The sequence below is a fragment of the Acanthochromis polyacanthus genome, chromosome 1 (genome assembly GCF_021347895.1).
Source record: "Acanthochromis polyacanthus isolate Apoly-LR-REF ecotype Palm Island chromosome 1, KAUST_Apoly_ChrSc, whole genome shotgun sequence".
In the NCBI taxonomy this organism is placed as follows: domain Eukaryota; kingdom Metazoa; phylum Chordata; class Actinopteri; family Pomacentridae; genus Acanthochromis; species Acanthochromis polyacanthus.
The window spans coordinates 4,844,297-4,869,500 of NC_067113.1; the positions used below are offsets into that span (position 1 = coordinate 4,844,297).

The window sequence follows — 25,204 nt, forward strand, 5'->3', positions numbered from 1 at the left end:
CTTCAGCCGAGGGACGGGCATCTCTTTTTGCCAGTGCAGGATACAGCAGAGTGAATGATCCTAATTCTGAACATGGCGTTTATTCACATGCGATTACATGTGATTACATGTACAAGTGTTTTTGGACATGTGAAGTTTATTTTTTGAAAACATCAACAAATGTATGTGAAAGTCACATGTGAAATATATGGAACACCTGAAACATGTTTTTTTTTTTTTTTTTTTACATGGGAACCGTGATTTTGAAACATTTTCATAGTGTATATGTGTAAAATGAAATGCTATTGGATTACATGCGGATCCCATGTTCTTCGCATGGCTTTAGATGTGAAAATTCATTGCACTTAGCATAATCAAGTCAGAGGTCACAGTGCAAGGTCACACTACATAGCTCTTCAAGCAGATAGGGTAAGCTTGGTAGTGCTGGGGCTTCAACCCTGAACTTCTGATTAGGGTTGGGTATCTCTTGTCAAAATTACAATTTTATGGTCAAATTAGGAATCTATCCAGGCATGCAATGGTATATGCATTGTAAAGCACACATTTTATGAAATGTATTTCATTAATCTTTTAGGCTATGTAAAAAAGTTATTTTTTTATTCTTTATTTTTTTAAAATTCTAGCTGTGTATGTGTGCAAATGTGATTTATGATTTGCTCTTTAAAGCAGTTGCATGAATACATATAAGGATGAGAGTTTGAAAAGCTTACCCAAAACAGTAAAAACCAATACAGTAAAACTGTTGTCCCCATGAAGTGTAGCTTTCCTTTTGGCCTTTGGGACTGTAATTTGACCAGGCCCAATTGGTCATTAGTTTCCAGAGAAGTCTCCTTATAGTATCCCCAATCCTGCGGCCTCCCATCTTATTAAATTTCATTGTGCGTTAGGTAGGTGGCAGCTAAACATCATCATATCTGTTGCAAAATAGATATGACACAATAAGTTAAAAAAAAATCACATGATAAAGAATGTGGATGTGTAACCCAGGATGGTTGCAGGCTTTTACTCCAAACCAGGTTTAACAAACCAGACTCGACTAACAACAGACTGTAGTATTCACAAAACTGATGAGTTATCTCAGGTGTGCTCTTCCTTAGTCCTGGGACTCGGCAAGTGCCTACGGATCGGCCGAGGGAAATGTTCGGGTGGGCGACCACGGGTCCGGGCAGAGGAGTGGTAAGGAATTGAGGGCTGGACTGGGGGGGGGGGGGGGGGGGGGGGGGGGGGGTCCGAACCTGCCCTGGGGGGGCGATGCAGCGATTGGCGATCGTTTCCCCCTCTCGACGGCCGATCCGGGAAACAAGCTTGGGTCCGGCTGGAGGCTTGCCTGCAGTGGGACTCCCCCGAAGATCTGTTCACTGGCTCTGTCGGAGACCAACGGTGCAGAGACCTCCGTGGAGAGCAGAGGGGCAAACGGCCTCTCGATCTGTGGCGGAGAACCCCCTCGGAGTGTCTGGCGGACCGATGGACTGAAGATTGGTGTCTGGGATGACGATGTCTCCCCTCCACCATCCTGCCGGGGAGCTGAATTAAGGGCGACGGGCAGGGCTGGTCCGTGAAGAGTTGTGACACGGACTGCAGCTGGCCCAGGGGGGGTTGACGAGGGCGGGATTCCCCTGGGGGTCGAATAGGTAGACGGGCAGGGAGTCCCCCTGGAGACAGACCTGGGGCTGGAGCTGATAATCCCTGAGGGTGTAGCTGGGGTTGGGGATTCCTCCGGGGCCTGCGTCACAGCCAGGGAGACGTTGGGGAGCTGAGCTTGAGTCAGAATGTCCTTCAGGGGTTGAACGGGAGCCGGGGGTGGAGTCTCGATCTCTCCCCGGGCTGGGGGCGGCACGCCGGCCTGCTCCGGGGTTGGAAACAGGATGCTGACCCCCACAGTGACTGAAGGTGGGGAACCAATGCCCTCAGGGTCAGGAGGCGGAGCATCAATCCCCACTGCGGTTGGGGGAGGGGTGTCGGTTTCCTCAGGAGTAGGATAAGAAGCTAGGGCGGAGACGAGACTTAAGTGTGATTCAGAAGTAGGCACAGGACATGGAGCTTCGCTTGGACTAGGACCAGAGACAGTTATGCTAACTTGGCCTGAACCTGGGGCAGGAGTTGGACAAGAGTCTGAATCGATAACAGAATTTGGACCTGATGTTACCAAAAGGCCGGAGGTAGAATCTAGTATTGCTACAGAAACTGGGCCAGCGTCTGGAGACGTCGTTGGGCACGAGCTGGAGGCAGAAGACTAGGAGCTGATAGCAGAGAGGCGGAAACCGTCGATGGGGAGGTGACGCCGGCCGAGCGGTCTGGGCAGGCGGTGGCCGGGGAATCCTCGTATTCGTCAGAGGTCTGGAGCAGAACGGAGCCTTCCAGCAGCACTGTGGCCGTGTACATAGCCATCAGTCCCTCAGTGGCTGCTCGCAATATCTTGGGATCCTGGGTAGAGGCCAGGGACTCCCCATGGATGGCATACGCTGCAGTGAGCTCCCCCATGCGGTCGGTGGCTATCTGGAGCTCCGTCAGTCTCCCGATTCCTCACCTCTGGCAGCACCGCGATCATCCATCCCAGGGCGGAGGAGGCGGCGTCGAGGAAGGCAGGGACTGAGGAGATGCCTTCAGGATCCCCGATGAACCAAGGGGTCAGGATATTGTCCGATTCGCCAGATTCCTGGAGAAACTCCCCGGTCTGGCGTAGAGGTGGAGCCTCATCCGGGGGGAACCCCTCCCATCCCGGCTGCCGTGGCGGTTCCGAGAAGTGTCGGGTGGGCTCTTCGTCGAAGGAAATGGAGACCACCTCCCCGGGTCGCTGATCTCGCGCCCTCCTGGGCGCTCTCTCCAGGTCTTCCGAGTGCATAGGAGACAGAGCCGTTCCATGGAGTTTTATCCATGAAAAAAAAAAAAAAACGAGTAGCACTTTAATTAATAAATGTGATCTAACAATGGTAAAGAGCAAATATTTACCATTTATGTTGTTAATATTGCTTGTAATTGGAATGAGGAAAACATCTGTTGAGTATTTTAACATAAAACTATTTGATTGTGTTGAACTGAAAACCTCAAAATGCTAAACATTGGAGGGGGTCTGCGACACCATTGATCAAACGCCTGTAGTGCAGTGATAAAGTCTCTCCCCAGAAAGTTTTGTCATCATTAACATCTGGAGTCACTCCTGACATGACAGATTCATGTCTGAGGTTGTGTAAACTGGCAGCTCCACAACCGTGATTGCTTTTGTTGTTGGTGAATCATCTGGTTTCACAACTATTCACACCTTGAGACATGTGAGTCCTGGGTTGTTATTGGGCCATTATCCATGTGAGCTGGATAATGGCCAGCTCACATGGAGCTAATGGGAACCTCCAGAATATATAGATATTCTGGAGCTTCCCATTAGTTAGTTACAAGTGAAGTAGTCTCTTAGATGAGAGGTGAAATGTCCTCAGGAACCTACAAGACAAGTCTAGTTGAATTCTATGAAAGCTTCTGCAATTACCTGTGTTATTGATTTCGTGCATGGGTATGGTGAAATGACTGGACAGTGCCCCCTACAAAATTTCAATGGAGTAGATCTCGTACTACATTTAACATACATGTGCAAAGTTTGTTAGCCACAACTTACATCCCAAGGCTCACACAAAAAATAATTTTAGACTAACATCTTAAAGTTACCAAGATGTCCACCATTTTAAATGTACTGTGAGCTTTTAAACTTTTTTATAAAATGGTGTGTCTGTGGCAACATCACAAATTTTCATGTTTTGTTATTGGAAAGGAAACTATTTTAACATGTATATACATTTGAAAAGAGTTCTGACTCGAAGAGATTTATTTTGAAAAGCTCAGTTATAGGTAGAGTGGAACCTACTGGTGACAGGATATTAGATGTTTTATGCATTGATGTACTTCATCTATTGGGCTAATCACATCCATCTCAAACTTAGTCAAAAAGTCCCAAAGATCTTGGTACTGTTGCATTATGAATATTGTGAGTTTTGATTAACAACGTTGCTCTGGCAGTGTGGTGAATGTTAACTCATTGGCTGCCAGCTGTTTTCAGAACAAAGAGCCCCCTACTGCCAGAGTTTTTAAGAATTTTGACAGATTTTTCAAGATCTACAGAATATCAAGTTTTAAGACTACATAAACATTGAAACTATCGAAAGAAAGTGTAGATTCTCTTCTTTCATCAGGGAAAGAAAGTTTGTTTCTAGCATTTTCGGTTCTAAAGTTATCGGCAGCAGAATATAGGGTCGTTTCAGCAAAAACACCTGTTTTTGACCAAAAAACAGAGATAACGAGCTTTTTGTACAGAGAGGCACATCAATCACTTTGATGCCAATATTTTTGGGTTTAGTGACATCCCACACAACTGAACAGTTGTTTACTTATATGAAACAACAAAAACAACTCGGAAAAAGCATTTTGAGGTCAACTTTTTAACCTTTTGTTAGCTAAATCATTTATTTACAAACAAACAACACAAGTCAACATTTTGGTTCAGAACAATACATCTTACAAAATATAAACAATCTATTTTTAGGTGTGTGTGTGTGTGTGTCTGTGTGTGTCTTTGTGTGTATGTGTGCTCGCTCTAAACTCATCTGACTCGGCTTCGTCAGATGAGCTCAAGAGAGCGGTGGTGGCGAAACCGAAACCGAAAACGAGCGCGGCTTTGATCGCCAGCGGCTGTTGGCAACGGCACTTTTTGCTGTCGTCCCACCATGGTCACTGTCTTTGTCATTCTTTTGGCCCACCGCAACACTCTCACGTTCCAAAACTCCAGGATTTTCACCGACAAGCTGCGACAGACTATTCTGCAGCCCCCCCAGTCAAAAAACATGATTGACGTCTATAGACGTCATTGGCAGCGAATGAGTTAATGTTTTGTCAAGTCAGAGAAAGTTGCTTAGGGGTAAGGAAAGCTTGTTTTTGAATACTCATCAAACAACATGTCCTCAGCACCATGGTGATTTTCCATGCTTTGCAATAAAACAGGTTGTTGGAACTCAAATGTGCACTTTCCAAATGTCTTTAAATCTGTCATGAGTTCCAGCCTGGACACACCTACCTGTCAGTATTGAGCCATAGCGCCCCCTACTGGCAACAAAATCAGCTTTCTGTGACAAGGTTATTAACCAAGCCTGACGTGTACGTCAGCAGGGTTACTGCATTCACTTCAGTATGTGGCTGGCTGGGTAAGTATGTATGTATGTGTGTGTGTATGTCCGGTCAGATATCTCTGCAAGTGCTGAAGTCAGGATGATCAAACTTGGCACTGAAGATCGGTCTAAGGTCCCTTGCTCAGTTGTGGAGTTAGAGGTCAGCAGATCAAGGTCAAGGCCACAGGGGTCACTTAGCACATTTCTGGCATATTGCATGCATGGATGTGGTTCTGCCATCTACTGAGGGCTTGTCTAGTTTAGATCTGCATGATTTTTACATGATGTCTTCACAATGTACAGCAAAATGACAAGCAATGCCAGTGATTGTGATTACAGGTGACTTCCAGATTGTAGTTTTCTATATTGTTTTATAAAGAGTAATGTTGAGCCCAAAGACACAAAATCTATAACTAGCACAAACAAATCTTTGGATTGATTCAGATCACAGAAAATAAGACATGAGTTGGGATGATTTATGGTGGAGATTGCTGCTAAATTAAAAAAAAAAAACATAAAATAAAAATGAAGATGAAATAGAAAACATATTTCTGCTTCTGACTATGTTACCGACTGTGGTTGAATTTAAATTATTTTAACTGACAATAATGTCTGTTGGTTTATCTGTTTTTAAATAGAGTGACAGTGACAGCTGCCTGCAACATGGACTTCAGTCGCTTCCCTCTGGATTCTCAGACCTGCTCACTGGAACTGGAGAGTTGTAAGTAATTGCTTAGTTCATTGTTCCAAAAATCATGAAGTGGTGATGATACTTCTGGCCATTTAAAATTTGAAAATGTGTTAAATTAGCAAATATTGTCATTATTTTATTTCAATTTTTTGATGGGAATACACTACAGTAGATATTAGTCGGTGTTCGCGGTAAGACTGATTTTAAATTCCATGCTCTACTATTTCATTTGTTATATGTTTCAGTGTTACATATTTTTCTTAAATTTTTATTAAAAAAATAACTGAAAGTGTTGAATTAAAAAAAAAAGAAGTTTCTCGAGATCTGAGACATGGGGACAAGCCCACTTCATCCCTGCACTAATTATACAGACATAAAGAAAAGAAGGTTATGTGCACAGAATTTCAGACATGTGCAGAGGATGTAAGACCACATGGCCCACATTGAAAAAGACTTACAGTGAGGCCAGACAGCAACAGTCCATAAATGGTCTTCATAAAAAGGGAAGTAAAAGTTTAACAGTTAATCCTTCTACAGTGCTTACAAAAATAGCAAATGAATTAAAACCTGGAGGCAGCAGCACTCAGTCAATTACCATACACATACAGAGCCAAAGCACAGCAGAACAAAAGGCAACTGAGACGAGAACAGAACAAAGGCACTGAAAGAACACTGCAAAGTTGCAATGGAAAAGTCCTGAGTTTGGCTGTTGTAGCTTTATGACCCGTGCTGCAGTGCCTGTAAAAGAAATATTCACAAAGCCTTGGAAGTTTTCCACTTTGTTGTTTTACAGCACAACAGTCATGGTCAACTTAACTTGGCTTTTTGACAAGAATTTACAAAAAAACGTCTCCTTGTCAAACATGTCAAACTGAAAATGCATTTTGACAATGTAATGTCACTTCATTAAAGGTATTTGTTCCCTTTAAAATGACTCACTAAGGTTCTGCAAATTACAGTTGGTAAAATGGAGATAATCTGAGTTTAGTGAATGTGTCTAAACTGATTACAGTCATGAAGCAGTACTCCTGAATAAATTTACGCAATGAAGACAAAACAAAAAACAAAAAACACTGTTGTAATAACTGTAGTGTCTCTGTCTGCTAGTAAGGGGGCCTGTGAGGAATACAGCAGCTTCATCTACCTCTTCAAAAATTGTTTCTGGATCAACTTTTAGTATCTTTAAGAAAAACAGTCTTTAGAGTCTGATGAAAATAATGTTTATTCATACAAGTTGTAAGAACAAACATGGGCAAAGTTTCGAGGCCTTAACTGTGTAAACACTGCAGTACAATTTCATATGAAGAGTTCATTTGCAAAAAACAGGGAACTCCGTTTTCAGAAAACTCATTTTTTTATTGTTTACTTGAGATAATAATAATAATAACACTAATGATTTATTTTTTCTCTATTTTGTCATGTATTTTTCTACTGAGTCAAATCCACTCAACTTCAGTTTGATTGATATTGTAGCACTGAGCGGCGACTTAAGGCAGGAATGATGAGAGATCTTGTCATTCAACACACCAGGGTTTATTGTCGTCACCACAATAAACACTCCAAAACTCACACACACCCTGTACCGGCTCGCAGGTCATTCCCCCAACAACTCCCCTAAGTCACAGTACACATGAAAACAATGAACACACAAAATGAACGCAGAACTGGAACAACTAAAAGCAACCAGTAAATAAAGAACATCTTGAACAAACAAATAACCACAAAACAATTCCCAAAGAACACATAATTTCCCCCATGATGCTTAGCGGCCCCCCTACCCGGAACACAGTCACAGCGGCCCCCACGGTAGCTACAACATTATCTCCAGTAAACAATAAAAAAAGTGTTCTGAAAATTTAGCAAAACGGAGTTCTGTTTTTGCAAATGAACTCTTCATATGTACTTTGTAACTTCTCCAATTGAGAAGTCAGCTGAGATAGGCTCCACCACCCCCCCGTGACCCTAGTGAGGATAAAGTGGTGTATAGAGAATGGATGGAAGTTCTCCGATTCTTCTCTTCCTCCTAGAAAACCAATCCAGACATTTCTGCCACAGTTATATTTGAATACAGTCATCTCTAAGGGTGTATGACCTAATCATGGTAAATATCCTATTGCCTCTTTAAAAAGAAAAAACATTAAAAAAAAATCTCTGCTGCGCTGCACCTGTGGATGCAGGTTACATGATTAACTGACACACACACAAGCCTCACACACGAACTCACAATGTAAGGTATCAGGTAACGAAAGTGTGAATTTAAGCACTGACCATCTGAACCAGCTGTTTTTACAATATACTATCCACAAATAAACACAGAGCCTGCTCTTATTAAGATAACAAAATATTTATTAAACAAAAAATGTATTTCACCAATAATATCACACTTTAACCAATAAACATCTGTCTAGTATATTATTATTATTATTATTAGAAATTTTTTCCTTGGGTTATAATTTTCACCCACATTTATTTTAAGTATGGAAACAGAAGAGATAATTCCTTTAAGTTTTGTTGAACATGTCTGGGTGCATGTTTAGATTTGTATGGACTGTGTGATTCTTTGCAGATGCTTACACAGATGAAGACCTGATGCTGTACTGGAAGAGTGGTGATGAGTCCCTCAGCACTGATGATCGTATCTCGTTATCACAGTTTCTCATTCAGAAGTTCCACACCACATCTCGCTTGGCCTTCTACAGCAGCACAGGTATACTAACACACACATCACTTTAGACTAAGTTATTTCCAAATGTTTAAAACTTGTAAGATGTTGTTCTGGAGTTATGAATGGCAGCTGCTTTGTCCACATGATGAATCATCACCAAGCCTTACCCACAATGTTGTTTCATCAGTATTGCAAGTGAGCAATGTAATGTACAGCTGATACATTGATAAAGACTTTCAATTCAGCAGTCTACTGGAATTAGAGTGGCACATTTGACAAACAAGAAAAGCACTCTCCACAGTACTCCGTCAAGGCTGCTCGGTTGTATAATTTCCAACATCTGAAATCTTGAAAAACAATTGTGGCAAAAATCATGTCAACCTAGAATGTCATTTAATATAGACGTACCCACAAACAATATGACCTCGCGCTGATCACAGACATGTGTTATGTATGTATACATTATGTATGGATAATTGGGTGACCTCAATATGTAGCAAGTGGTGGGAATTGATGGGACTCGGAAAAACACCCACAATTTAATCAGTTGTTCCCTATATCAGTGGTACCCAACCCACGGGCCGCGGACCGGTACCGGTCCGTGGGTCAATTGGGAGGAGTGGAATATATACACTATCGGGCCGTCTCCACCGCAGCCGCGCACCCGCGCACCCCCCCGCCACCGGAGGGTGGCGGATGGTCTCGTCGTCAGAGAGCAGAGGGCGCACCTCTGAGTCTTGACCTCAAGAGGGCGCCATTTGTTATGTAAAGTAACACCATCAGAGTGTCAATGGATGCTTACTCAGCTGCGTGCTTATGAAGGGAATTGTATTTAATGATTTTTTTTCCCCCCTTCATCATGCCGCCCCCTTGAGTTTGCCGCCCTAGGCGCCCGCCTAGTTGGCTTGTGCAAAAAAACGCCAGTGGATAGATTAAAAGACATACGCACGCCGATCATGACAGAACTCTGCCAAGGAATGCGAGTTATGTGAGTAATAGACAGCAAACTAGAATATTAGAGATATACTAAGATCTTATACACAATACAAACTAAAAGTTACACGGCAGCTGCAGCTAAAGCAGGAGGGAAAGCTATAAAAACCTGCAGACCATGTGAACGTGTAAGTTAACATTGATTAATATTGATTATGTGTTAATCATTAGCCCTACCAAATTATTGGGGCACAAGTACACAGGATTAAAACTGTAATTGTATATGTCATTAAATAAATGACCTGCTTTCACGTATTCTTCTGGTATGTAACCTAAAGCAGTCTTAGTCTTCTTTTGGCTGCAGGTCTTGTGAGAAAGTAATAAATGAACAGAAAATTCTAATTCAAAGCTCTAAGTAGCCGACTCATATTGAAGGTTGCACGTATGTACAGCTTTTTGTATTTTTCACATGGAGCACAAACTGCAATCCTAAATGATATGAGGAGTTTACAGTGTTATACAGGATAAAAGCATCACACCTGCTGCAGCCAAAGTAAAGAGGAAAAGCGACCACAAAATCACAAAAAGCCTAATTATTATGCTTCTTCGTATACTTAATGTTGCTGTCCTTTTGTGTGTAGGTTGACTAAATGTCCGTTTCTTATTCAAGATTCAGTTTAATTATCATTATGCATCACAATATTGTCCAGTAAAATTACAGATTATGTCCTTTTATGCTACTCATAAAAAGACTAATTATTTAACAAATAATCAAGTCATCATGCTGATGTGGATGAATGAATTCAGTCATCTCACATTAAGTCTCGCTCTCATGAGGTGTAATACAGTTTCAGCCTTATCCTTTCAGCTGCTTGGCAGTGGAGCACGTAAAGAGCAAATATAGAAACACAACTAAAAGGGATAAATAGATACACTGTCCTCACTAAAAAGTTGTTGCATGCAACATTTTTTTAAGGTATACAACTAACTTAACATCATATTCTCTAGCTATGCATCCTTCAAGGAGCAGACACTTTGTGTGTTTAGCAGAATGTTCAAAAAAACCTTTTGTGTTTTTGTAAAACTGCAAGCAAGCTCAAAATGTGTGATTAGGTATATTTTAAAATATTGCATTATATCTCTAGTACATTAGCAAAAACAGATTACTGGCAGAAACTCATGTGAACAGTTGCTGAAAGCTAGGTCCAGGAACATAAAAAATGAAGATATAACAGTAAATATTATTTACATTGCACACCAGTGCTTACACTACTAATGCATCCATTGTAGGTTTGCTAAAGCTAATCACCATCATCAAATATACTGTACTCAACCTAAGAAACTGTAACAGAAACATGTTAATGTAATTGTAAATAGCTGATGCCTCAAAAATGAATCAGTTTTTTCAACTTGAAAGCTCAGGATTAGGAGGATTGATGCTCTGTGATTCTCAATCTGATTACATCACGTTGAGAAGAACTTCCAGAACAGTATTTCCTGTTGCTATTAGCACACTTCCTTTTCAGTGTTGCTAAAGTGCTGCTACCACAAGTGGTGCTAAAGGACATAAAAAAGAAACAAGAAGCTGATTCCAATACAGTGGGCTTATTGCAAAGTTATAAGATCAACAAGCTCAAGGCTGTAGGCTTGTCATCCCCTGTCACTATTTGTGCACTGAGCCCTGTGTGATCTTCCAGGAATGCTGATGCATGTTGATCTGTTATCTGGAACATAATCTGCTCGAGATCAGATTATGTGTTCAGCATGAGTTACCATGGTGATTCACCTCAGTAAGAAGTGAACCACTGTCATAGTCCTGAAAACCAGAGTTAAACCTGAAGTTACCTTGATAACCTCAAATCCTGCTTCAAAGTACAGGCCTCTGGTAAGGTTGATCGCTGAAAGTGGTGCAGGAGAGAAGACAGCAGAGGGAATAAGCTTGCTTTTCAAACATACTGTGGCACTCCAGCTGTAACTGCATGTGGCGGCAGTTTTACCATCATGTCAGAACAGCCAGAGGCCAACGTTGTAGCAAATTTTGATCACAAATGTAGAATGAATAAAGGTCTCTCTACAAACTCTTTGCTTTTATAAAAAATCTTGTCTATCACAGCGGTTACCATTGCTACTGCTTACACTGCTCAGATGTCTTACTGGACCAATGGAAAACCTCTCATGAACACAACAATTAAAGCAAACATAATGACATTATAGATATCTGCACCCATTATTTTGCTGAGTCAAAGCTGAATAACAGATATAACTTGTCAGAATTAAGTTACAGATATCTGGAATAAAGATTTTGACTAGTTATAGAGCAATTAGAATTATCAAATTGACATTTTAATATCTGTAATTAAAATCAAAGTAAGCTCAGATAAATGTTTAAATAGCTTGCCATGCCTGTGCAAGTCTTGTGTGAGTAAACTATTCCAAAGTTTTGGGGCAAAGACAACAAATGCTCTGTGATGTTGAGGGACAACAGTAACTGAGCATCTTCACTGGGGTTCCACCAGGCAGGGCAAGTATAAGAAGCTACTATGTACATATTTTTGATGTTAGAGATCAAAGGTCACAAATTTTGGTGCAGGACCTTTAAGGAGGAGTAAGGAGTTGACATTTACTAATAACACTTCATGTAAAATTATTAGTGTTTTTTGTTCACACTGTCTACAGTATTGAAGCTTTAGTGTTTCACCTCATCTGAGCAGGTGTCTTGTTGTGTTTGCAGGCTGGTATAATCGTCTTTACATCAACTTTACTCTGCGACGGCACATCTTCTTCTTCCTGCTGCAGACGTACTTTCCTGCCACTCTCATGGTGATGCTTTCATGGGTGTCGTTCTGGATTGACCGGCGGGCTGTGCCGGCCAGAGTTTCCTTGGGTAAAAAAAGAATACTAATAATTACATTTTTAAAAATTCATGTCATTTCCTTTGAAGAGTGTCAGTGTGCCCTGGGGAAAATCTGTGTGTGTGAAATGATGAAGGCTGGCTGTGTGACATGGCTTCACATAGGGAATATACACATGCATGTGTGATCACACAAACCTCCCACGCTCTACCACTCTTACTCTTCTTTTGAATTATCTTCCGGATTTGGGCTGTTGCTGCACATGCCATAACAGGCATCTGTTTTCCCCCTCATTGAGGTACTGTCTTAGCTCAACCTCTCACTCTTATTAATTTCAGCCATTACGGAGGATTTTTTTTTACAAGGCTTGAAAAAAACAAACATGCTTAGTCAAATGTTTTCTCTATGCATTTTATTGCTGTTTTCCTTGTCTTCCTACTGGCCTTGTGGATAAGGGATGTATATCAATATGTCAAACATGACACTTCTTATTTTCTACACTTGACAGCTTTTGTCACATTTGCTTCCAAAAAACAGTAATAGCAGTATTCACAAAGTCCACTTACTGAGCTATTCAGTATAGGGGCAGAATTATATTGACATACTGCTTGAGATATTGATATACTAATAGAATCATAGATCATACAATCAGCATGACTATTGTGTCAGAAGCATTTCATCCACTATGTTTTACCATGTGGATTTAGAGGACTGAAATATGGATGAACTGCATAGAAACTAGGTGCTTTAAAGGTGTTGCAACCATGACTGACTGGGAGCTTCAGAGGGCTATATTTGTTGCAAGGCTGTTTAACAGCATTGCATCATATTGTATAAATGAACTCAGAACTCGTGCAGCTGAGTTCTGAGTTCATTGCAGAACTCAGCTGCACGAGTCCTGACGAAGACCAGAAAGCGGGACCACATTACACCAGTTTTAAGATCACTTCACTGGCTCCCTGTGTGCTTCAGGGTAGATTTTAAAATTATTTTAACAGTTTTTAAATGTATTTATGGTCTTGGGCCTCCATATTTGTCTGATCTACGTTTACCTTATGAACCCTCACGGACCCTCAGGTCCTCTGGCACTGGCCTTTTGATAATTCCCGAGGTGAATACAGTGACTCATGGCGAGGCAGCTTTTCAACATTACGGCCCTCGCCTGTGGAACAGCCTGCCAGAGGACCTGAGGGCTGTAGAGAACGTAGAGACTTTTAAACGCAGGCTCAAGACTCACCTTTTTAAACTGGCTTTTACGTAATGCTTTTATTTTATCTTAATGCCTTGATTTATATTATTTATTCCCTGGTCTTGCTTTTTATTTAATTATCTTGTATACTATATTATTATTTCACTATTTTAGTATTTATTTTACTGTCTATTTTACTATTTACTTACTATTTTACTATTCTCCATCTTTTAGTAGCTATTTTATTCTTTAATTCTTAGTTTTACCTGTTATTTTCAACAAGTCTATTTTAGATTCCAGTGTTTCCTCAGTGGGGAGCCGTCTGCATCCGGGGCTTTGGCAGGGCCTGGGCCTAATGGCCCTGGAGCTAGTTGGCCTGTTGGGGCTTGTTGGGGCCTGCTGCTGCCCTAGGTGTGGGCGGCTCTCAATGATGGTGTTTCCTCTTTCTGGTGCTTCTGCTCTCAGCCAACCAACGCTATTATTTCTGATGTAGAAGTGTGTGTGTGTGTGTGTGTGTGTGTGTGTGTGTACTTGTTTCTGCTATTCCGGTGGGGACTTTGACCTGACTATTTGCTATAAAGGTGGGGACTTGTCTTACGGTGGGGACCTAAAATGAGGTCCCCACGGGTGGCAACATCGTTTTCTTGGCCATATTGTTGTTAATAAAAAATGTGCAAAAACGTTTGTTTAGGGTTAGGCATTGATTTGGTGATGGTTAAGGTTAGGGTTAGGGTAAGGGTTAGGAGTTAGATATGAATGGGAGTCAATGGTAAGTCCCCACCGGTATAGAAAAACAAACGTGTGTATGTGTGTGTGTGTGTGTGTGTGTGTGTTGATAGGGAGTATGATGGAGGCAGGAGTTGGGAAGGATGTGGGACATTGTCTTTTTAATGTTTGTTTTTAACTTTTTAAGCACTTTGTGCTACTTTATGTATGAAAAGTGCTATAGAAATAAACTTTGATTGATTGATTTGAAATGGACATATTACTTTCACCATCTTGAAGCAGAGTTACTCAAAACTGAGTCAGCTCCATGACCCTAGATAGGATGTACATTTCTGATACTGTGTCTCTACTGTGATACTGAAATAGATACTGAGATTCAACCATGTGTTTAACATGCAGCTTACCACTGTCTAACTAGAGTATTGTGTATTTTGTGTCTAGGCATTACTACAGTGCTGACCATGTCCACTATCATCACTGGAGTGAATGCGTCCATGCCACGAGTGTCCTACATCAAGGCCGTAGACATTTACCTCTGGGTTAGCTTTGTCTTTGTCTTCTTGTCTGTGCTGGAATACGCCGCTGTCAACTACCTGTCCACTGTTCAGGACCGCCGGGAGCGCAAGATGAGAGAGAGGGCACGATCTCAGGTTTGATTTTACTGCAAGCTGTTTGGTGTTTTAAGACAAAGGACAAACCACCAATTATTTATTTTATTGATATTTAAAAAGCATCATTGTCTCTGCTCATAAAGTCGACTCTTCAGACTCCAAAAACGTTCTTGTTGACTTTGTGCAGTTTCACTCACAGAGTGTCTGTCAGGGTGAAGCAGGAGCATCAGTGAAACAAACATTCAAACAAAGGGCAAGAACCATTAGTGTCTGTAACCAACATGTTGAGAAAGAAAGTTCAACATCTGATGAAAGACCTGTTTGGTTTGAAACAGTTAGCCCACTCAACTAGACCTTTTTCTGGTTTTAACCCTCAACAGGCAAAAGAATAAAAGCAAAATAACTAAATAAAACTATGCCAACTTAATCAAAGCTCACTCAGCTAGTTTTAATGAGTCAGTTAGTTAGAATTTTCTCCAGTCAGTGCCATGGTTTATACACATTTTGGCCACTGAGTCTCTTTTCCATTTTTCTGTCTAACCAAATATTTGGTGCACTGATATGCTGTAGTGTTAAAACTAACCACAGTTTATAAGTCAATTTATCAGCGACAAATCAGTGTTATTCTTATCCACATTTAGTGGAAGCATATAGATGTCACATCAAGATATCATTTTGCAAATTTTGCTACCAACAACTAATATGTTTTGTCAAATGTAATCAAACGTACTCTCGTTAACCTCACTCACAAACAGTTGAAAACTTTTACAGATTTTTTTTTGCATAAGCCTTATTATTATAAGCTTTTTAAAATAACAAAACTAAAAAATGTAATAAACTGATGAGCATATCTGCTTTTGACATTTTCGCAATTTGCCCTGACTTTTACAGGTTTTCATGACTGGATAGTGATGCTTCAGAACTGTGATTTATAGTTTTAATATTTTAATGAAGATTGTGTTTGTAGCATTAAATTATAAAAAAAATGCCAGCGATATAGCATTTGCTTGTTGTGTCTGCATTAGGTTTAAGTTCGTTTTCTTTAAATATATCACAGTAATAGTATGACAAATGAGTAAATTATGAAATTCCTTCTGCAAGCATATTTCATGTCAGCTTGAGCTAGAAAACTTTATTTTTATTTTGAGAACATTTGTCAATATTTTACAAAAAAAATGTCAAAAATCTATGTGTTTGTTATTACTAATCTGTTAATTTAAAAAAAAAAAATATGTGCTGCTTATAGTTAGGAACCCACAGAGATCATAAACTTTGCAGTTCTGCTTAGCTCTACACAGCATTTTAAGCTTCTTTCAACTCAGCGATTAGGTTTTGCAGTGCACAGCTTTACTACCACTGTCTTTCAGCTCTCATTAACCTCATTTTCAACAGCAGCAGGCAAATGTTTTTAGTCAGTAAGTTTTGATGAACAAAAACACCAGAGGAGCAACAATCAGCATGTTTGTTACATAACCAAAATGAAAACTGCACACTTCAAAACAGTATCTGTGAATTGTTCTTTAAATGTTAATTACTATAGAAATGTTTTTACAGTTTAGTTCGCTTGACAGATGTAGTGGTTTAATGCTAAACTTTGACCCTGCAGCTGGTTATGTATGTAGAGAATAATTTTGTTCCCTCTTCCTTTAGGAATGCTATGGTATAAGATAAGAATAAGATAAGTGAGGAATAAGACAGGAATAAGATAAGATTTATTTCTCCCCACGCCAGGGGAAATTCTCATTGTTACAGCAGCTTATGTAGCAATAAACATAGCAACAGTAATAAAATAATGATAAAATAGCAGTAATAATATTTACAATATATACAGAGATGAAAAATGAGAATGAAATAGTACAGTATTGACTCACTATAAACAATACAATATAAAATGGCTTGAAAGATGTAGCCGTGCAAGAATTGCTGTGCTAAATTTTATAGATTGGGATGATATGATATGAGTTCATTATATGCTAGCATTAGCCACTGATACTGATGTTGTACAGTCGTACAGCAGATGGGACCTGCAATACTGCTCCTTCTTGCAGGGTGGGTATGGCACATTTATTACTATTCTTCTGGCTCATTTTGGATTCTTCTTTATACGACTCAATCGGGAATGATGTTTTATGTCTTTCGGTAGCGATTCATCATATTGTTTTTACAAAATTTGCAAAGAAAAAAAACTGTGTTAAAAATCCACCTTTGAAGCAAACAGGAAATCAGCCGGACAATTGCCAGTCATCGAACCAGTCATCTGAGGAACCCTGTAGCTCTGGCATATTTGACAGTAGAAACTTCATTCAAAGTTTAAACAAATCACAAGGCTTCAAATGTTATTCATGTCAGTCTAAGTTTTGATATCTCTTAATATGTGGATTTTAATATGTCATATGAAGCATCTCTCTTTAACCAAATCCTTTCCTGGTGATTCTTTGTGAGAGATGCAGATTCTCAATGGAGAGAATATCTTATACACTGCCTGGCCAAAAAAAAGTTGCCGACTGGATTTCAGTAAGCAAATAGGTGAGAGCCTTCCATTGGATAACTGCTGCAGTGGTGAATACGTTTCAGCAGACAAACTTACTTAACCCTAGCTGAGGAAGTGAGGAGTTTCTCATTTCTTAAACAACCATGTTGGAAGACATATCCTGTGATCATGAAAATATGTTAATCTGTCTCAAAAGGGTCCAGTTACTGGCCTGCAGATTTCTGAAACTACTAAAATCAGGATGGGAAACCATCCGGTGCAAACCTGGAAAGCTAGTGGTGAACCATCATCTGCAAGGAACACGTGTGGATGGTCGTGTGGTGTGATCCAGATTTACCCTGTTCCAAAATGATGAATGCATCAGGGAAAGAAGAGAGACAGATGAAGTGATGCACTCATCATGGCTAGTGCCTACAAGCCTGTGGGGTTAGGGTTATGATCTGGGGTTGGTCAGATTCAGCAACTTAATGTTCCCAAAGAATGAGGTCAGCTGACTACCTGAATATACTGAATGACCAGGTCTTTCTCTTTCTTCTCTGGTGGCATGGGCATATTCCAAGGTGATGATGCCAGGACTCATGGGGCTCACATTGTGAATGAGTGGTTCAGGGGGCATGAGACATCATTTTCACACATGGATTGTCCTACACAGAGTCCAGACCTGAGACCCATTGAGAATCTTTGGGATGTGCTGGAGAAGACTTTGCACAGTGGTCCAACTCTCCCATCATCAATATAAGATCTTGGTGAAAAATAATGCATCTCTGGACAGAAATAAATGATCTGACGTTGCAGAAGCTTATTGAAACGATGCTACAGCGAATGAGTGCCATACTCAGAGATAAAGGCAGTCCAACAAAATATTAGAGTCTGCAACTTTTTTTTGTCTGGACAGTGTACACACAAAGATTTTGAGCTGTACATTACTAAAACAACAGAATGAAACTATGCAATTACAGTGTCACACACTGTATACATCATGTTGCCTTGGGAACCCAACATATATTCAGCTATATGTGTTCTCATGTGTAGATCTTCTTGTGTGTCTTGTTGCGGGCTCCCAAACATATTGCAACAGTCATGTATTTATGCTCTTCTTCAGTTGGTTCCTAAAATAGATCTCTTCCCATAGTTTAAATAGTCAAACTAAATTTCTAATTATTTAGCTTAATTTTTCTTTGGCCCAGGAGAAGGTAAATACAACATCATTACATGGACAGGATTTGCAATCATTTAGCAGTTTAGCAGTGTTGGACGTACTAGTTGTGATGCATACAGTACTCGTGCAATGGTTTTAAAGACTCAAATGCCAAAAGTTGCAAAGACTTGCTACTTTGCAGGATCATCAGAAAAACTGAGCTCCTGTGGGGAACATGTACATCCACAGAATGTTTCATAGAAACCCTTCAATAACTTTTTGAGGGTTCGTTACAGTAAATGTTGACCTATACATTAAGAGGTCACCACAGTTACAATGGAAACCCTCCATGGGCCATGAAGCTACATTGTATTACATCGCATCATTGTCTTACAGCTCCACAGGAAAGACCAGTGGGTCGAAATCAACACATGCCATCTTCTCAGGACTTTGAACATCTACAACTAATTTCATAGAAATCTAACTTATCAACTTTTTGTAAGCCCTGCCATGGAGACAAGTAGAAATGTTTACCTTATGTTGGTGCTACACATAACATTTCTGTGTATTTCTTTCTCCCAGTCATTGCCCTGCACCTGTGGCATCTCCCAAACACGGACCATGGCCATGTTGGATGGTACCTACAGCGAGGCTGACACCAACAGCCTAGCTGGCTACACTGAAGAGCCCATGGTGCCTGAAGAAGAGCAGGAAGAAATACCTGAGGTTCCAGAGAAGTCTGGACACATGGTGGTCCACCTGTCAGTGAGCAGTGAGTCCACCACTACCAAGAAGAAGAAGAGCTTGCGTGCCCTCAACATTATTCAGAACACGCACGCTATTGACAAATACTCCCGAATGATTTTCCCTGGTTCATACATCTTTTTCAACCTTATCTACTGGTCAGTCTACTGCTGAACAACACTTGAGTAAGGACAGAGGCCACAAACATTCACACACAGAGACAATCTGAATGTTAGCTCAGAAGGACACTTGTGGAGTAATTCAAATAATGCTGTACTGTATGTCTAGTGCTGGCAGCTGATTACATTTAAGGCCATGGATAGTAATACACCCTGAAAACATGAGTTGTCTTAAAAAGTTCTGCGTTGCAACTTTGGGATTGAATGGAATACTACGGTCTGATTTTTGTTCCCTCATGCAGCAGATTGAATGTACATAAATCCTATAAATTAAAACGTTAAAAGTAATCATGAATGGTGTTTTAAAACTATGAATGCTAATTATGTAGTCCTTTTCAGCTTTGTCAATTCCGGTTGAAGTTTTTTTCTTCTCATACTGCTATTCCTGGTATGATGGGAAAAAATAGTTTTTTTATCTGAATTATAACTGATAGATATGGATCAGGCACACTTTGTATGTGATCATGCTATGGAGCACTCAGTTGACTGAAGTCTGTATTTATTCATTTGAAACGACCACCAAGCTTAGAGTCACTTTGAGTATAACATTTTATTGCTCAAGGTTAACTTGATGATGACTTATTTTTTATATTCCCATCCTCAGTTCCATTTTATTTGTATAGCACCAAAGTATAAGTCATCTCAGGGAACTTTACATAGGTCAAGATTTTACATTATAGAGAGAAACACAACTATTGCTCATTAAGCAGCAACTGGCCAAAGTGGATTTCAAAAACTTTCAAAATCTTTTAATAGGAAAAATTCTCTGGCAGACCCAGACTCAGGGAGGGCGGCCATCTGCCTCATCTGGTTGGGGTGAGAGTAGAGTGGAGAGAGAGAAAAGAGTAGCAATGAGAAACAGCAAACGATAAACACTGAGCAGGTTGGTGGGAACAGTACCCACAGATCAGAAACATGCAACTCTGGTACCCACAGAAAGGTACAGTGAGATTGTAATCTGAAAATTTTAGAGTATATCCACCTATTGAACCAAAACTAAGCATTGGTTCAGTCAGCAGCTCCCAGTTTATTTAACTAACATTACCATACCAACTTAATCTTGAGGAAAGCTAAGCCATGTGAGTAGCACGGTGAGGTGGTACTCTAATAATATCTTTATTTTAACATGCTAAGGGTAGCAGTATACCACATTTCCTGTATTTCCTGCAAAATTTGCTCAAATATAAAATTTAATTTAGGCTGATCACAATGTTGTTTGTTTTGAGGGTGCCATAACCCCCATGTATTGGAAAAATGTAAGCTTTGCCCTGATGATGGCGGTAGACAAAACTCAGGATCAACAAAGCTGTAGCAGTTCACTCTTTAAAGAACATGTCTGTACTAAACCGAATGGCATTTTATCCAAAAATTTGCAGATGTTTCACTCAGCTGATACACAGTTAAGGTCAGTAAATTTGTGAATATTAGGAGCTGGCCTGGTCAAAATAAACAGCAGGTGACACTAATGCCACACTGAGTAGTAGTTCATGTGCCATTAAAACATTGCTGAAGAAGATGGATCAACAACTTGATGTTATTATAAGAGCGACAGACAACCCTCAAAGGATCGGTAACTAGAAAAAATATCAAATCTGTGTTTCTTTTATGCACTAACGTGAAGACTGTATTAATCTTGCATGACTGCTCACAGATGTAACAGTTTGTTTGCTGCCGCTTTTTAAATCTGCAGCCAAATTGATACTTACACTTCATATATTCCATGATTTATTTGCTAAATGTGTTTCCATTGCTCTTGGTTGCATTTTGTTTCTGCTGATATATCAGGCTTTTCAAACAAAAAAACTCTTCTGCAGAAATATTTAAACATTCTTGATTACATTGTCCAATGTCCTATCTGGATTATTATGTGCTCGTTACCAATGTGAAAAATATATGGATGGAAGAACATTTACAGGAATATTATGGAAGAAATGGGGCAAAAAGAAAAGACAGGATATCATATATTGCAACAGTGTAAGGATGAAATTAAGTTGTGAAGACAGCAAGTAATTGTCCTGAGAAAAAAAAAGATATTCTATTGCAAACAAAAAAGATAACTAAGTAATGATGTTGTGACAACAGGCCCAAAAACAGTAGCAACCAATGGATGATATCAACTTCTGTAGGCTGCCATGACTTCAGGAGAAACTGGTTAAATATCATGACAATGCTATTTGCACAGCACAACACTAGACAATACAACAAACCTTTTTTCCCCCCTTTGCATTACTATGTGACAGAGAGATACCAGAGAGGGCAGCAGAGATGACTGTGATGACACTTGTATTAGAAGATCTAAAAGACTGTTAACCAGTTGAATATTTTCTCCTTTGGTCCTTGCGGTCACTTACCTAAGCAACACATGTCATGAGAAGCTAATTTCCAGGGTCAGTGTACAGGATTAAGTGGCATCTAGCAGTTAGGTTGCACATTTCAACCAAGTAAATACTCTTTGCTTTGCCTTCTTCTTCAAAGTGTGTAGGAGAGCTGACAGTGGCCATTAAATATGCATCTCTACAGGCAATGTTTGGAAACATGGTGGTACAACAAGTCAGACTCTGTGGAAGAGAGCAGGCTCCCTATTCAATTATTGTGAGGGCTCATTCTGCGAAAACATCATTCTGATTTCCAGGTGATTATACTTACATGTTTTATAAACATACCTAACCATAATATATTTAATGTCTGCTATAGATCCTTCTAAAACTGCATACACTGACCCTGTAATAAAGCTACTTAACGTATCAGGAACCCTATTATTGAATAGTAAGTAAACAGAAATATTTTCTTATTCTCCTCTCTTGTCTTTGAAAAAAAAACTGGGATACTGGAATGAGCTTCTTATCCATGATCTACTTACATCGCAGAATGCAGGGTTTCCCTAAACTTTTCAAGAAATGCATATGCCTATGATAATTTAGATGAACTTGTCATTGTGTGAAAACATGCTTACTGACTTGACGGTGCTGTTTTTTTAAAAATTCCATTTCAGTGTACATATGTCCTCCTCTGTACACAAATCTCTTTTTTTTAACTGTACTGTGGTAATTGATCAATCACTCATTGTCATTAATTGTTTGATTAATTTGGTCTCATAAAAACATATGCTTTCCTTTTGAACACTACCTGAACAATGACTTAATCAACATGACTGAGATTCTGTCCAGAATATTTGCATATGACTTTTGGCTCTGATTTACTGAAATCACTTTAAGTGATAACGAGCACAGTTCCCCACACCACCCATTGTTGTTCAGTTATTATAACTGTGCGGACTACACTGTGAAAAAGACTCAGTGTTATTGTGTTCCTCAAGCTTTAGTTGCTGATTTTTGTGACTTTTTCATTATGTTTAAACACCAAATCACAATACTGAGTTTTCTGTCTATCTTCATCTATTACTGGAGTTCTTGGTAAAAACTGAACATCTCTTCAGTTCAACAAAATAACACACCAATACTTTTGTTTAAATTTAACTAATTGTGTCATGATTGTTTGACAACACTCCCATGGGTGAGATTTCTTATTTATGCCAAGGCAAATAAACTGCTCATGGTTCTCACTAATCATTATTCTTGTTAAAAGATAAGTTGCTAAAGTTTTTACTAACCAGCACAATGATGGACGCGGGCTTTTTTAATGGACACAAAATCTCAGCATTATTTTGTACCGCATTAAAAGAGTGATGACAGAGAATGTCCATAAGAAATCCACACTGGAACAAATAGCTGCAAATCGAGCAGAGATATAGCTCAACATATGGTGTCCCACAGAGAAAAGCACAAGATTTTAGATAATAAATGAATAAAACTGAAAAAATTGCTGTTCAGAAAACATGGCATCCAAACGTTCATCATAGACAACATATTTTTAGAAGAAACAACTTTTGAATCTACGCAAACAGACCCCTATGAAAACACTTTTAAAAATTCATCCTTTGAAGTAGAAACCAAAATCTTTTATTCTTTTTTTGTTTGAACATTTTTATCCTTTTTTCACCACACATTGGCAAATTCCAGTATGATGTCTTTATTAGATATTGTCTAAAATGTGTATGTTTGCATATTTTTTATGGCAGCATGTTGCTGCAGCAGGGTCTACATTAAACTCACCTTGGCCATATGTATCTATCAGCAAAAAATAAAAAATAAAACATCCTATTTCAGTATTTGAATTAACTGTGATTATTTTGAGTACAGCCAGAATGGTTGTGTGTGTGTGTGTGTGTGTGTGGGGGGGGGGGGGATTATAGGGGTTGTGGGGACCTAATGTCCTCACAACCATAGGAAAACCAAAAGAAATGTCATTTGTGGGGACCTCATTTGGGGCCCCATGAGGGGAAACAGTGTTTTCTTGGCCATGTTGTTGTTACTGAAAAAGTAAAAGTGCAAAAACATTTCTTTAGGGTTAGGCATTGTTTTGGTTAGGGTTAGGGTTAGGGTTAGGGGTTAGATATAAATGGGAGTCAATGGTGGGTCCCCACAAGGATAGGAATACACAGTGTGTGTGTGTGTGTGTGTGTGTGTGTGTTTAATTTTATGCACTGCAATACATTGGGATTGTTCTTGACAGCACTGTTTAATTTGATGAAAATGAAAACAATGTGCAAACAAGTTCACTCCGTATTATGGATAAAAAAGATAGCTAAATACCTCTTCTGGTTTCATGTTTTCTGAAATGTATGTTTTTGTCTGTAGTTTCTCTTCCTGTCAAGAAAAATACATGTCCCATTTTCTGCTGTGCAGCATTGTGTGATGAAGGTGGTCCCCACTGCAGTGCCATCAATGTGAAGTGTCAAAAACTGAAACAAACAGTGCAAAATATGTCTGTAAGCTATCAAGTATCACACACACATTCTGCAGTCAGGCAGGATTTGAAAAGAAATAAAAGTGAAGGCAATCCTGCACACCGTTCTTATAGCACTTTAAAAAAAAAATACAAAATGTATTAACAGTATATTAAAGTGATATTTTAAACATACAGGTTTGTAAAAAAAAAAAAAAAAGAAAATATTGCAATGATGTAAAATATTTAAAAGCTTTTTGATGTGATGATTTGGTATACAACTTTAGAAATTTAAATTTGAAACTGCAGAGATTTTATACAAATACAACCAGTTTACTCTTCAACACCATCTTATATTACATTTAATATCTGTTATCTGTTCCCACAGTAAAGCTGAAAAATTTGAAAAGTATGAAAATTTATAAAATTTGTTTCTTCAGAAGCTGTTTCAGTTTCATTAAACATGAAGCCTGTGGTTGAAATGCTCTGTTGGCCTATCACTGTGGCCATTCATCAGTTACTAATGATATAGTAAAGAATGGTACAAAGTTTTTATTAGATTTTTAAAAATGTAATTGTGATCAACTTTTATGCCTTTGAGGTAGATGCATTAAAACTGTTTAAAGTAATTTATAGAAAAAATAGGTTTCAGTTGTAAAAGCATAAACTATGAATAATCATTCTGAACACAAGACCAAAGTTATTAGATGTTGTAAAAAAACAAGCAAAAAAAGAGAGATAATCAGTTAAGACCAAAAGTGGAGGAAGTATTCAGTTCTTTATTTTATTAAAAATGTAATACATCAATGTAAAAAATACAAACACAAGTCCTGCATTCGGACAACTATTTGAAATGCACTACCAGTCAAAAGTTTGGACACACATTCACTTTCAATGTTTTTTTATTTATTTTAATTATTTTCTGCATTGTAGATTAATACTGAAGACATCAAAATTATGAAAGAACTTATCTGGAATTCTGTTGAAAACAAAAAAACAATGTCAAGCAAACCAGAATAGCTTTTAGATTTTAGATTCTCTAAAGTAGCCACC

General features: G+C 39.2%; 1 protein-coding gene across 1 annotated transcript in view; it reads left to right on the top strand.

Annotated features, from left to right (window-relative positions):
- Positions 1 to 23,540, top strand: part of gabrr2a (gamma-aminobutyric acid type A receptor subunit rho2a) — a 60,415-nt gene extending 36,875 nt beyond the window's left edge. The window contains 5 exon segments of the mRNA XM_022219422.2: positions 5,786 to 5,868; positions 8,405 to 8,545; positions 12,168 to 12,320; positions 14,645 to 14,853; positions 19,026 to 23,540. Coding sequence (XP_022075114.2) covers positions 5,786 to 5,868; positions 8,405 to 8,545; positions 12,168 to 12,320; positions 14,645 to 14,853; positions 19,026 to 19,361 — 922 coding nt within the window. The 3' untranslated portion in view covers positions 19,362 to 23,540.
- The last annotated feature ends 1,664 nt before the right edge of the window (positions 23,541 to 25,204 follow it).